Below are 14,993 nucleotides of genomic sequence, written 5' to 3'. Positions count from 1 at the left end.
AAGACTATTTCCAGATCAGCAACAGTCTATTGAGCCAGTTTCTTTTTATGCTAGTTATTCTTTTTTTTTTTAGTTTTATGGGCCTGCCCTTAACCTCGGCATGCAAATTTCTTCACAAATTATTGCCCTCATCTCATCAAGACTCATCATGTTTGTTCTCATAAACGACAATTCCACATTTCGTGAAAAATCTGGAATTAGGTAAGTATATTGATTGTGACAAAAACATGACTTACACAGTAAATTTCACTTGTGCCAAAAAAGGACATTTGGTCATATTTGACTTTGTCCTAATGCTACATTTAGCACACATTTAGTGCACACGTTCGTGATTCTGGCTATCGCGGTCTGGTCTTGTGTGGGCATGTGTAGAAGCAACCTTTGTTTAATCTGCTTCTGATTTGCATTCTCTCGGCCTTGATCAGGGCATGAGAGAGATCACTGACTCTGCAGGTATTGCTCACTAGAGGGACCATTTAATGAGCTCTTCACCTATTCACTTGAGTGACAAAGTAGTGATGTGTGGCAAGCTTGACTGTTCTGTGCACTTTTTGTCGGGGTGTTTGTTCCGCATTGTTTGTAGTATATCTTGTATCCAACCCAATTCATTCTTTGGGCGTCTCTGTTTTCAAAGTTCTTTTTTTTTTGCTCTATTTTGTTTTGAAATTATGAAACCCAGTGTCCTATTTATCATATCTATCAGCACTACTGCACCGCTGTGGTGGTGCAGTGGTTAGGGCACTTGACTACTGTGGCCAAGGATGCAGGATTGAATCCCGGCCACAGTGACTGGGATTCGATACCGCTGCAGTTGCCGCTTCTCGATGGAGGCAAAGAGCAAGGCGCCCGTGTGCTGTGTGATGTCGGTGCAGTTAAAGAACCCCAGGGGGTCGGAGCCCTCCACTACAGCGTCTTTCATAACCTGAGTCACTTTGGGACTTTAAGCCCCGTAAACCAAACCTATCAGCACTACTGCCCTCTTGGCGTTTCTATCCACTGTAGGTGAGAAAACAGCAGGTTTTTTTTTTTTTTTTTGATATGGCAGAGTAATCCTTTCATTACGAAACATGTGCATCTTCACGAAGCATGCAGCACAGCTGGAGACACACGGCGAGGGACGAAGTATGTGTGTCACCTCGTTCGAGTTTCCTTTTAAGGCCCAGTATGCAAATGCGTGATTTGGTTCTGCAACCTGCAATGAAATGCTTAAGGCTCCATAATGTGTGCAAGCAGTCTAGAAAAAAGGTCTGTAAGAAAAAACCACATTCATGTGAGAACTGCTTCTTTTTGTCCAGTCTGTGCTTGTAACATGGTAATGCTGTTGCCGAAATTTACCGAAAGTTTGCAATGTTGCTCTCAGATAAACTGCACTGTTTCTTCCTGGTCTTTGAGGTTGTGTCAATTTGCATGCTTTATTAGCGATTAGAGCATAATGCTCAAAGTCAAAATTTTCAGAATAAAGCACTCATGCAAAATGCATAGTGTGCTGCTAAGGCCAGTTCCTTTTGTAGCACTTCTTGCATGGCCTCCAACGTACCTGGAAATAACAGTTCACTGATGAACTTGCTCTTCTTGTGTCCTTGTTCACTCATCCCACCACTGACATTGTCCATGTTGTCCGGCTAAAGCCATACCAATCAGTCCTCCTTTGTCAGCCTAACGCTGGAATGGTGCTTGCATTGCTGGATGTTTGCTCCTGGACCTCGTGCACGAGGCAGGTTTAGACCGAAAAGAGGAGCTGTTCCTCAGTGTGGCTCGCTGCCATGCTGGTTCTGTCTGTCTTGTAAATATCCCGTAATTACATCAAACCTTCACGTAACAGTATACAGAAAGTGTACACCCGGACGTTTTCTGGCTGTGCAGCCAAGGCTGGGGTGGGGGGGGGGGGGGGGCGGCAGAGTTTTCGTTATGATGTTACTACATCAAGTCGTTCTAGCATATCTGGCCTCAGTTATGGTTTGGGCTTCAATTAAGTCTTTACTTGAAATAATAGTTTTAGATCGGCTAACAACAGAAAAATCTTTTTTTTTTTTTTTTTTTTACACTACTTAAGGCCGAAGTGAACGTAAATTCGCGGTTAATGAGTATCACACACCACATACATTACCGAAACAAGCGTATTGCAAAGTACGCAGCACTGGTGAGTAGACGCAGTAGAAGCAGTCGACATACACTTTGTGAGATTGCCGACAGATGGCGCAGCCATCCCATTTGCACCTCATAGTGTACTAATTTGAAAATGCACTACAGTAACGCTCTACTACAGGCAAAAATCAGTACAACGTTAGTGTAGTGCATTTTCAAATCAATGTGTCGAACCCATACTCCTAGGAGTATGGGTTCGACACATCGGGGTCAGCTTTGATCATCCTGAGACGCACTGTGCGCGCCTGTCTTTTGCATTTCCTTTCCCTCATCCAGCTCTTCACTGAAGTCATGGGATCATTCTGGCTGTATATATATATTTGATGGCTAATCATTAAAGAGGGTCATTCTTGGTCAGGATACCACGAGCGTCTGTCTGCTTATCTGACGTGGTGTCAGAAGTGGGATCAAAGCCGACCCCGATGTAGCACCGCTGCAGCCCCATCAACCGGCGACCGATCAGCAACTGCATCCAAGCGTTCCAGCAACTGCATCAAAGTGTTCCGAAGGCAAGCGACAAGCAACGCTTCAGAGTGGTGGGAATCAAGCCACCGAGGCCTTTTGACTTCCATAACGCCGCGGACTGGCCTGCCTGGATGGATGAATTTGATGACTACAGGTTCACGTCCGGACTATACGAGAATCCAGACGAAGTTCAAGTAAAGACTATTCTCTATACAATAGGCAGAAAATCGCGGGAGATTCTTCTATCGTTAAGCATCTCAGACGAAGAAATGAAGGACCTCAGCTTCATAAAGTCGAAGCTTCATAGCTACTTCATCTACACCAAGAATACAGTCTACGAGAGTGCTCACTTTAATCAACGCAGCCAGCAGCTGGGCGAAACAGTAGACGAGTTCGCAACCGAGCTTAACAGGTTAGCAGACAGATGCGAGTTTAAGGAGATGAAGGAGCGCCTAATTAGAGACCTGTTCATAGTCTGTCTACGGGACCATGCGTTATCGGAAGAACTGCAGATGGATCTGAATCTCACGCTGAACATTGCTTTGGCAAAAGCGCGTACGAGTGAAATGGTGAAGAAACAGCAAGCTGAGCTAAAGGGGGACGACAGTGCGATCCCAGACGCTTGCGTCGCTGCTGTAAAGTCTAAGAAAATGGCATGTAGAAACACGTTTACACGCAGACAGAAGGCTGCTAACCGCCAAAACAGCTCTAGTTTCTGCCCTGGACCATCTCATCCGAGAAGCAGTTGCCCAGCGCAACAAGAAAGGTGTAGGTTCTGTCGAAAGTTAGGCCACTTTGAAAAAGCATGCCAAAAAAAGAAGCAAGCAGACGGGAATCTCGACGGCGTTTCCTAACCCAATAAGAAATATCTCGGCACGGTTGAGTAGTCACAGAAAAGCGCTTCTGCATACTTCGTCAAGATGCTGATAAATGACTACGAGGTTTCCATGAAAGTGGATACTGGAGCGGAAGTGACATAAGATGAAAATGTTCCTTTCCTTCCGCGTTCCTTGGTCTAAGCGGGCAATCTTATCGGCCCAAGCAATGCAAGCATCCATACAATCGAAAAGTTTGTCGCTGAAATTGGTTGGAAAGACAGCCATTCACACCAAACTATTTATGTCGTGCACAACTTGCACACGCCCCTGTTGGGACTGCCAGCTATCAAAGCTCTAGGAATCGTGCATTTTCTGGATGAGTTGTCGACTGCAGATGACATGGTACGCAAATATTCCAAAGTGTTCCTAGGGACAGGCTCCATAGCTGGGGAACATACAATACGCCGCATGCCGAATGCAGTCCCGTATGCTCTGTCTACACCACGACGGATTCCTATACCCATGAAAGAAAAGGTCAAGGAAGAGCTCGACAGACTAGAGCGAGAAGGAATGATAGAAGGTCGAAGAGCCGACAGAATGGTGCACGCCTATTGTTCCCGTGGTGAAGCCGTCTGGAGCGGTTATAATATGTGTAGACTTCACGGAACTGAACCAGTTTGTAAGAAGGGAGCGCCTTCAGCTGCCAACAGTAGAGCAAGTCATGGGTAGCTTTCAGGAAGCCAAGGTCTTCTCTAAACTGGACGCCAATTCCGGTTTCTACCAAGTACACCTTTCCAAGGAGTGTCAAAAGCTAACCACTTTTATTTCGCCGCTTGGGCGGTACTGCTACTGCAGACTACCGTTCAGAATCACATCAGCACCAGAAATTTTTAAAGGAAGTTCTCGCAAGTCTTGGAAGGTCTAGACAGTGTGCTGAACTATATGGATGGCATTCTGGTGTATGGCAAGAACAAGGTGGAGCACGACAACCACCTACGGAACGTGCTTGACCGACTGCAAAAGACAGGCGTGGCCCTCAAAGAAAAAGTTTGTTTCTCTGTCGAGCAGGCAAAATTCCTGGGCATTATTTTTGACACCAGTGGTGTGTGTCCAGACCCCGAGAAAGAAAGAGCCATCAAAGAGTTGCTCCAACCTGAAAATGTCGCGGAAGTTCGTTCATTATTGGGCATGATGAACCACCTCGCAAGGTACCTTCCCGACGCTGCGTCGCTATCAGCGCCTCTGCGCAGCCTCCTCAACAAAGACAGCAACTGGTCTTGGGGAACACAACAGGAGGAAGCCTTTGAGAAAATCAAGGCAGCTCTGAGCTCGAACAGGTGCCTGGCATGGTACAACCCCGGTTACCCGGCAATCGTGTCAGCAGACGCGTCTTCGCAAGGGCTTGGAGGAGTTCTACTCCAGGACCAGTCATCAGGCGAAAGAAGGCCTGTAGCATATGCCTCCAGATCACTCACGAAAACCGAACAGAGATACTCGCAGATGGAGAAGGAAGCGTTGGCTTTGACGTGGGCAGCAGAACGCTTCGACGAATTTCTGCGAGGTCTCAAGTTTTTGTTTGAAACTGATCATAAGCCTCTGGTTCTGCTACTAGTTCGTGATCCTCTCGACTCTCTTCCACCGAGAATTCAAAGGTTCGAGATTCGTCTTATGCGGTACTCGTTTACACTTACGCATGTCCCGGGAAAAACCATTGCTACGGCGGACACTCTTTCGCGCGCCAGAGGGAGAACTGTCCGAAGCGAACGTCTCAGCTCATGTGGACGGAGTCGTTCGATTTGCACTTTCAGATGGCACGCTTGACCGCATACGCTCAGAATAGGCAACGGACCCAGAGTGCGCATTGTTGCTCGAAGCGTGCACGCGGGCTTAGCCTGCAAAACACCGGGTACTGCCACTTCTAAAACAGTTTTGGGCACATCGTGGCAACATCACGGTTTGCAAACATCTACTTCTGAAGGATTTCAGACTAGGGATTCCACGAGCGCTGCAGGAAGAAATGCTGCAAAAAGTCCACGGAGGACATCAAGGCATCGTCCTCTGCCGCGCATCGCAAAGGAGTCGTTCTGGAGGCCAGGAATCAGCCAAGAAATTGCAAGAACTGTAGCAAACTGCCAAATGTGCACGCAAGAGAGCACACAATTTTGTGAACCAATGATGCCCTCTGAAACAGCAGAGCTCTCATGGGAAAAAATTGCAGTTGATTTATTCGAGATGAAAGGAGCTGTCTATCTTGTCGTTGTCGATTATCACTCCAGGTATCCTGAGTTGGCCCTGCTGTATCGAGGAACATCGTCGGAGATGGTCATGCAACACCTTCTGAAAAGCATATTCGCCAGGCATGGGATCCCGAAAACGGTGATATCAGACAATGGACCACAGTTCGTATCACTTGCTTTCATTAATTTTTCAAGACATTATGGCTTCAAACATGTCGCAACGAGTCGTCGTTACCCACAGGCTAACGGGGAAGTTGAGTGCATGGTGGGGACACTCAAAAAGCTCCTTAAGAAGGCGCAGGAACCCTACATTGCCCTGCTGAACTATAGAAATTCACCGGGCCCAACCGGCTACAGTCCAGCTCAACTGCTCATGAGTTGTCGCTTACGATCAAGAGTACCATACATACCAGCTGCACTAAAACCTTGAGTATTAAGCGCCACTTGGAAAAAGCAAGATGAAAAATACAGGCATAAGCAGAAGCTGTATTTTGACAGACATCATGCTGCTAAACCTCTTCCCAGGTTGTCCGCAGGGGACCATGTGTGGCTGCGAGACAGATGTGCCGGAGGCACAGTCCTTCGTCCTGCCTCGACACCCAGGTCTTACTGGATCCAGAGTCAAGGGGGAGCCCTACGTCAAAACAGACGTCATCTGTTCCTCCTCCCAAAGGGAGAAGAAACCGGGCCCTCACCGAACGACCAGGGTGAAGCAAGCCAGTCAGCCTACGGAAACAACCGACAAGGGTGTGAAACAAACTGTTCGAATTCGCCTGACAAGACCATCGTGGCAAAGCAGTTGTCCAACAACGAAGAGAATGTACCCGAAGAGACATCTTCAAGCCCAATGCAAATAACAATGCGATACGGGCGCGTCGTACGACCGCCGAAAAGACTCGGCTTTGATGAGTAAATTGAAAAGTACTTTTTCCTTCCTTGTGGACACACACAGTGCTTGTAAACAGAGGAAGATGTGGCGTCATCCTGAGACGCACAGTGCGCGCCCGTCCTTTGCCTTTCCTTTCCCTCACCCAGCTCTCACGGAGGTCATGTGACCGTTCTGGCTGTATATATATATATATATATATATATATATATATCTGATGGCGGGTCATAGTTTGTCAGGATACCACGATCGTCTGTCTGCTTATCTGACAGTTTTAATTTTTTTTTCTGCAATGTTTTTTGATGTCAGTTAAAGCCTAGAAATAAATTTAAGAAAAAGCACTAACGTTGTGCTGGGTTATGTTGTAGTGCAATCGTGATGTAATAAAAACGTGAATATTTCCATAATATTAGGTATAGTATTCCAGTGCACAGTCTGCGAAATTTATGAAGGGACTATATTCTGCTGTGCAGTGAGCTGATGCATTTCGGCTCTGTAGCTTTGGCAGCATAGTCAGAAAAAGTTGTCTGGGAGTATGGGGGTGTCTGGTTGTAATGAGGCACAGTATTAGTTGGGCATGTAAAAGTTTATGCTGCGAAATAATGCAAAGGCTGCAGATGCTGGTGTGCTAATATTTCGGATATTTTCTCCGTTTGAATGGTCAGTTTTCGATGATCCTCTTGCCCTTTTTGTTTACATCAACATGAAGCTGCAGAGTTGCTACCTTGGGTGTAATCAGAATTGTGTTGCAGGGTGACAGCAATGTGGTGTCATGAGCGGGTGCTGTCTTTTCTCCTGTGCAGGAGATGGAGCCAAAGCTACGGTACGAGCGCATGCTCAACGACATGCCGGAGATACTGCGCAAAGGCGCAGCAAGCTGCATTGCAGTCCATCCCAAGGTGATCACCCTGTGTAGGTGAATTCAGTTCCAGCAAGGGAAACTGAGGACACCTTTATGCAATTGTTCTTTTCTGTAAGAATTTTACGTTTACGGGTATGTTAATGTTATTCTGCCACCAAATATTTATCACTGAGAAAAATTTGATTTTGAAATCTTACTTCTATTCAGTTTATTAATGCTATTTCGCAGCCTTATGATATCCTTGCTAAAATTGGCTGGTTGCGACCATCTTGAAGTGCATGGCAGGTGCAAAATATCCTCTGGCATCTCTGTCAAAAAACCGCTGTCAGTGCACACTTTCTATTCGTGAAATTAGCCAGTGATGGCTACACGCGAGTTTCATTTTTCTTGGCCTGTCCTTGCTTATCGAAATTCTGTTTTCAATGAGAGGGATCTCTTTGTGATAAGAAAGCAGTACCCTGTCAGTGCAGGCCGACTTCCTAAGTCCATGTCCTAAGAGTCCATGTAAGCTTAATGCACTCTTGCTAGCATACTGCAGAAAATTTGCCACAATTTTGGCCTTATTAAATCTTAGAAAAGCAAAAAGTCGGGCAAGTTGGTTTAGATCCATGGCTCGAAAAGTGCGAAAGTAAAACACGGATGACAGAAAGAACAATATGAACAGGCTTTTATTAAGCCTAGAAGGAATTTGTTAAGTATAGGACATATATCAAATGGATAGCCGTATAGTGAGTGTTCCAGTAAATGCCTTGGAAATGTTTCTAAATAGCAGAGAGTTTGAAATAGCGTACAAAACATTATGTATGTACCAGCAGCCACTTTGACAATCGGATGAGAACTAAAACTTCAGCCCAGACGCACCGCATTTTACATTTGCCCTTTTACGTGCCAATTGTGCCGGTAGTCAGGAATCTGCGAGCGAAACAAAATGATGATAAGGGCTTACTGCCGCGCTATCATTCGTATGCATATAAGCACGCATACAAAACCTGCGATGCGGAAGTTTTAGGCCGCATCATGCCATGATGTCACTGGCCAGTCGGGACAACAAAGCGCTAACCAGAAATACCATATTTATTCCCGCAATGAACCAACCTTTTTTTCTCACGAAAAATTGACGTGGGTTTGAGGGGAGGGTACAATATGCAGGATAAGATGATTTTTTTTTTTTTTTTTTATGACAGTCGTCTATCCCAGCCATAAATCGTCAAAGAAAGCATGCGGTCAGCCGCCGAGCTAGCCACTACAGGCACTCCGCTCATGGCTGCTGGCACTTGCCAAGTTCGCCCCCCCTTACCTTCACTATACCACTTGAGCTAACGCCAAGAGACTCACGGGAATGTTTTTGCTGCGCGGCACACTGGGGCGCTGCCAAGAAATACACTGGCCTTCGTCGGTGTGAAATGGAGGGACGTGCTAACGACTAACATTCTTATTTCTTTTTTCAAGTTCTCAGTGGCAAAAGTGGAAGGTGGTCTCTTATGCAAGTAAATACGGTACGTGTCTGTGAAGCCTGAGCAAAAGATTGCCGCGCCCAAGGTAGCTGCGTCGTCGTAGGCAATGCGGACATATTACTATAATACCACAGCTTCCTCGTTAAAGCTGATCTAGGGACTCATATTATGGTGTCTGGCTCCCTTCCAGACACCATACTCGTATTAATTCTATTGGCTTTGTCTCCGTTTGCAAATGTCGAGTGATGATGATGATATATGTGTACTGTTTCTTTGGCTTTATTCATGCTAACTCTTATGCTAAGCTGCTTCATAAGTCAGACTAACAGTGACTGGACGGAGGGGGATTATGCTGCAGTTTCTGCAGACTTATTTTCCATATTTTTCATATTTTCCAACGTATAAGATGCACTCCTCATACCATGAGGAGTGCATCTGAGGAGTACTTCATACATCTCATGCATCTCATGAGGAGTACCTCATACGCCACATTAAGGCTTTTTAAGGCGGGACAGGGCTCTTGGAACATTCTTCTTCACTTTTAAGCTAAATGCTGTGAAAATGCACTGTCAGTTTATTATGCCGATTTGAAATATGTAATTACCCTTGTAAAAGCTCGTTAATCGAACTTCACGGGACAGGGAGAAAAGTTCGAATTATCCTAATCAGGAAACTATTATTAACTATTATAGTATAAAGTATAAGGAATACAATGCAGGAACTACATTTTTGTTCACGGCAATATCAGTCTTTATCTACTCTAGATGCAAATTGTAGACTAGAAAACATCACATATTTGTGTTTTCAGAAAATGAGAAAAAAGAACCGATATGGGATTTATTGGTTTGTTTGCAATTTATAACATGGAATGAATGGCCTAGGGAGTGAATAAATAGTAGGTATGTAGGGAGTTGGGTTGTGATTTCCAAAATCTCATTTTCAGTCTTTTTTTCATGATTTTTGGCCTCTCAAGAGCCCCTTAAACGCATTTAAAGTAGTAAAGTTGTTTTTGCCATGCCCACATTTCATCTTGGAACTTAGCACAAAACAAAAGAAAAACGCGCATAAGATGTACTGAAATCTTTCTAAAAGAAATGAGTTTTATAGACAGGAAAATATGGTACTCACTTGTGACATCAAGCCATTATTGTTTGGCGACCTAAAACCGAAACTCTGTGGCAGAAGAAATTTGATTATAAATTTTTTACTAGGCATAGGCGAATTTCATATGGTGATTCATGTTTAATAATGTCTTGCGCAAAATTCCAACACAGTACTGCGCTAAGAATAATTTGATCTCTCTGCCCCTTGAAAAAAAAATTTGGTCAGTCAGGTGGGAGGATCGAACCTCTGCTTTTCAGGACATGAGCTGGGCACACTAACACCCGTATTCCACCAGGGAACATTCTCCCATTGCGATGGTTGAGTGGTTAGGGCGCTTGACTTCTGTGCCCATGGATGCGGGATCAAACCTCGGCCGCAGCGGCCACTTTTCGATGGGAGGCAAAAAGCAGGGAACCCATGATTTGTGTGATGCCAGGGCATGTTAATGAACCCCAAGTGGTTGAAATTTTCGGAGTCCTCCACTATGGTGTCTCTTAGTTGCTTTGGGACGTTAAACCCCGCAAACAAACCAAGGAAAGCTCGTTTAGTGGGAATAAATGGAGGTCTTGTGTGTGCACTTTGCACAACAAAGGGTCACAGTAAGAGAGCAAGAGGTCTAAGCAAATGGGACAGACCTTCGAGTTTAAGGTGAATTTAATCATTTCACAGTTTTTTTTTTAGTTTCAGTGTAGTTTACGCATAATCTTTGGGTTGTACTCACTTTGCACTGTACCTCTTGTGAGGCTTATAAGATGTAATGTGTGTAAATAAAAAATAATAGTCAGGATTACTGTATCAATATGTTTGCTTTCACTAAGTTTTTTTTTTTTTTGTTATATCTGCAGGTTGGCAGCAGATCTATTGATATTGCTGTGTTGGCACAATTTCTCGTTAACGTTGCATTGCGTATGTTGGTCATTATGTAGTGACTGTCAGAAATTCCTTTGTCTGTCACTTGGTTATATCACTCAAGGAGTAACTGAAGAGTATGGGATGTGTGTATTCATTTTCAGTTCATTGCACTCGGCATGCATTCAGGCTGGGTGTACATCCTGGACCACCAGGGCAATGACTCTCGCAGCATTCCACACCCTTTGGTGAGCGATCACCCACTCATTCAATCGTGCCTTCTCAGTGAATTGTGTTATTCGTTGGCATATCTTATACTATCCTACAAGATTCATTTATATCTACTATGTTCCCTTTTGGGCATCATGGAATGTCTGCAAGGCAATGCAAAGAGCAGCTTATACTTGCCCCACCACACTGGCCTTCATCTTGCAAAGTCTTTACCCCGAGTAAGGCACTGTTTGGTGCACACCATACATGCTGGAGCAACCTCACTATGATTTGCCTGTGTATAAGGCACTTTTTTTTTTTTAACAATAATTTTACTAGTGCCTCTTATACAACGGTGTGTCTTATATACTTTTTTCATTTTGCGGAACATTCCAAGGTGAAATGCAAGCTTGTCGCAAAGAGCTAGAAAGATGTTTAAAGCTATTTAATACGGCCCCGCCGGGGTGGTGCAGTAGTAAGACGCCTGACTACTGTGCCGGAGTACCCGGGTTCGAACCTGACCTTGGCGGCTGCGTTTCGATGGAGGCGAAACGGAGTGGCGTCCGTGTGCTGTGCGATGTCAGTGCACATTAAAGAACCCCAGGTGGTCGAAATTTCCGGAGACCTCCACTACGGCGTCTCTCATAGCCTTAGTCGCTTTGGGACGTTAAACCCCACAAACCAAACCAAACAACTTTAACGCAGTGGAAAAGCCTCTAATTGTGAGGGGTATCTCATACAGCAGAAAATGTGTAGTAGAGAAAGGCTACGCATGAGAATGGTCAGTAAAATGGGTTGTTTATTGGTCGGGTATGCAAATGTAGTACAGAGCTGATCACACTTGTCTAGAGTGTTCGAGCAGTGTTGTGTGAAATAAGTAAAGTGAAATTTTAAGGTATGTACTGGCAGTAACTAACAATACTTGCGATCAAGCACAGGCGTGAAGTCATTCGAACCGCACAGCAGCTGTGAAGAGGTTATGGAGGCGAAACGGAGTGGCGTCCGTGTGCTGTGCGATGTCAGTGCACGTTAAAGAACCCCAGGTGGTCGAAATTTCCGGAGTCCTCCACTACGGCGTCTCCATAGCCTTAGTCGCTTTGGGACGTTATACCCCACAAACCAAACCAAACAACTTTAACGCAGTGGAAAAGCCTCTAATTGTGAAGGGTATCTCATACAGCAGAAAATGTGTATAGTAGAGAAAAGGCTACGCATGAGAATGGTCAGTAAAATGGGTTGTTTATTGGTCGGGTATGCAAATGTAGTACAGAGCTGATCACACTTGTCTAGAGTGTTCGAGCAGTGTTGTGTGAAATAAATAAAGTGAAATTTTAAGGTATGTACTGGCAGTAACTAACAATACTTGCGATCAAGCACAGGCGTGAAGTCATTCGAACCGCACAGGCACAGGTGCATCACCACTAACAAAGCAGCAGCTGTGAAGAGGTTATAGCTGCAGCACACCATGCTTTTTTGTGGTGGGGGAGAGAGGGAGCTGACAACTGACCAAGATTTAGCACTGTGCACCAGTGAAATGACCAAAATGTGCTATCAAACTGCACTAGACTCGCAATATGCAAACTTGGATAATTTGATTTCTAAGTTAATTCAAGCGAATTTCATAGTTTAGTTGGGTGGCTATACTTTTAAGCCACTTAATCTGTATCACGATTTTAGTTAGCTAGAACAGTGTTTCTTTCTCCAGTCCTACTCGTAGCGAAAGGCTTGGGATGTCGCGTGCGCTGAAAATTTAGCCCTTGCATCTCGTGATATACTTGGACATAGTCCAGAGTGAGGCCATGTCAAGGTCAAAGTAGCACTCAAACCAATTGCAATCTTTTTCGTTCGTTAAATTTACTGTGGTACGAAGAACTTTTCTAAAAGCTTTTTGTAAGCATCCTATGATTCAGGCTGCGGTTAATGTGGTATGACTCAATTCTTAAACCACCCCACCAGGGTGGTACAGTGGTTAGGGCTTTTGGCGGCTGCTTTTTAATGGAGGCGAAAAGCAAGGTGCCCGTGTGCTTTGAGATGTCAGTACACAATAAAAAACCCCGGGGGGAGACTGCTCCACTACGGCGTCTCTCATAGCCTGAGTCGCCCCATAACCGCCACTGTTTTCAAACAAGTGAATTACCATTTCTAACCTGTTGGACACTTCTGGTTATGTAAATATACAATGCTTACCATTTATACTTTATTTTACGCTGATACTCTTAGTTACGTTTGTAAAAGAAAAGTTCCAAGATACTATTTGTATGCATACGTATCCTTGAAGCAAATCACATCTAGTCTTGGGTCATGTTATGTTGTTCTTCTGATAATCCAAACTTGCGATAATTCAAGGAAAGATCTCTGGCCTCTTGAATATCGAATTAATGAGAGTCTGTTGTAGAAGGAAAATAAAATGCTCTTGCCCTGTATTGACGGAATCAAGCTTTGTATTAGCATCAGTGAAATCTATTTTAAATTGACTCAATATGTCAAATAAAATGCAATAAAGTAAGCATTCTGGGGAAATATATTTTGGTATTGCCAGTGAATACGGAATGCATGGCTACCTGCAGTAATACATACAGAACTTCTATACTTCTAAGTGCATCTCGCTCTTTCTTGTAAAACTTGCATATGTATTCATTTTTGGCTCTTGTGCCATTTCCAGCATACCTTTTGATGTAAGCATTATTTGTATTTAAGCATAGTGTTGCCTTTTATGCTGATAGGTGGCACTGCAGCCCAGTAGATAGCCGCATGGCTTTGTGGCGCACACTAGTGCTTTCATGTCGATGCCTGAACAAATATGGGTGCTTCTGTGTTTACATCATAATCATTGTTTCAGAACTAATGCAGCAGTCCTGAAGCCATGTGCAGTGGGGTCATTAAGTTGTTCAGTGAAAGATTTGGGCATTGTGTTAGTTTCTCATATCTGCCATTATGCAATTGCTGTCTCTCCTGCTTCTCATGCTGTTCATGAGAATGGTAAAAAAAAATTTAAACAAGTTGGTCCACAGTAAGAAAAATCACATTTGGTGTTCCTTCTAAGAGCCTTTGAGACAATGAAACACCATCATCCAAGGAAGGCACATGGGTGGCCCTGCAAGGCTGGGTTTTGAGTATGTGAAAGCTTTGGGCATGCGGCATTCTGAAGGCGGATCTTCGCATCTAATCAGACAGCTAACCATTCTTTTTTTATCAGTGTGTCTTCCTTCATCTGTGGTTCGTGTTCATACTGCAACCTCATTGGTGGTGCAGCACAACGACACCGTACTCCAGCTGAGCATCGATGAGCAGGGCGACCACCTGGCCAGTTGCTCGCGGGATGGAAAGGTGCGTCCCTCACGGAACTCCACCGCTAGCCTTTTGTTTTCCTGCTTGATATTGTCTCATTTGTTGCTCGTCACTGTTCGTGACCGGCGTCATTTGCCTCTTGCTGTCCTGGACTGTCTCTGTTGGCAGCATCTCTCAAAGAAAGTTTCATCTCCATCACCTCTCACCTTCTCTTCTTTATTCATCCATCTTCAATACCATAACTTTAAGATGTTCACCATTCCATCTCATCGCAAGACCAGAGCAACAGAGCGTTGCCCCTTGTAGCTTCATTTCTGTGTTTGCAATTTTAGCCAAGCCCCTACCATCGTCAGCTTGGTTCGCCAGATGCTGTCATGCGAAGCTAATAAATCACAGCGTGCTTTGTGACAGTCATTGCTGCTGTAAAGGAGGCTAAAGAGTTCCCAAGAAAATGATGTCCCATAGGATTTGAGTGAGATGTGAAACCATTAGGTTTTTAAAAAAGTTGAAGAGAATGCGTAAATGTTATAATTTCACTGTAATACAGTCGAACCCGGATATATCGAACTCGAAGGGGATCGCGAAATAGTTCGATATATCGATAATTCGATATACAAAAATCGGCTTGTGACGGCACTTACGATGCGAAAAAACGATACCGTATTTGTCGCGCAA

The 14,993-nt window shown here is 44.5% G+C and overlaps 1 protein-coding gene and 1 pseudogene across 2 annotated transcripts in view; both read left to right on the top strand.

Moving 5' to 3' along the window:
• The window catches only part of lt (vacuolar protein sorting-associated protein light), a 101,239-nt gene that overhangs the window by 803 nt on the left and 85,443 nt on the right, over positions 1-14,993 (top strand). For both annotated transcript variants that reach the window (XM_084595538.1, XM_084595537.1), the window contains exons 3-5: positions 7,355-7,450; positions 10,985-11,068; positions 14,283-14,357. In XM_084595538.1, the coding sequence (XP_084451664.1) occupies positions 7,355-7,450; positions 10,985-11,068; positions 14,283-14,357 (255 nt within the window). The remainder of the gene's footprint in view (positions 1-7,354; positions 7,451-10,984; positions 11,069-14,282; positions 14,358-14,993) is intronic.
• On the top strand, positions 149-3,497 carry LOC146200501 (uncharacterized; annotated as a pseudogene).

This window comes from Amblyomma maculatum, chromosome 2 (genome assembly GCF_055883805.1).
Source record: "Amblyomma maculatum isolate TAMU_Amacu chromosome 2, ASM5588380v1, whole genome shotgun sequence".
Classification (NCBI taxonomy): domain Eukaryota; kingdom Metazoa; phylum Arthropoda; class Arachnida; order Ixodida; family Ixodidae; genus Amblyomma; species Amblyomma maculatum.
Note: the sequence above shows the minus strand (reverse complement) of the source record. Positions and strands in the feature narration are given on the sequence as shown.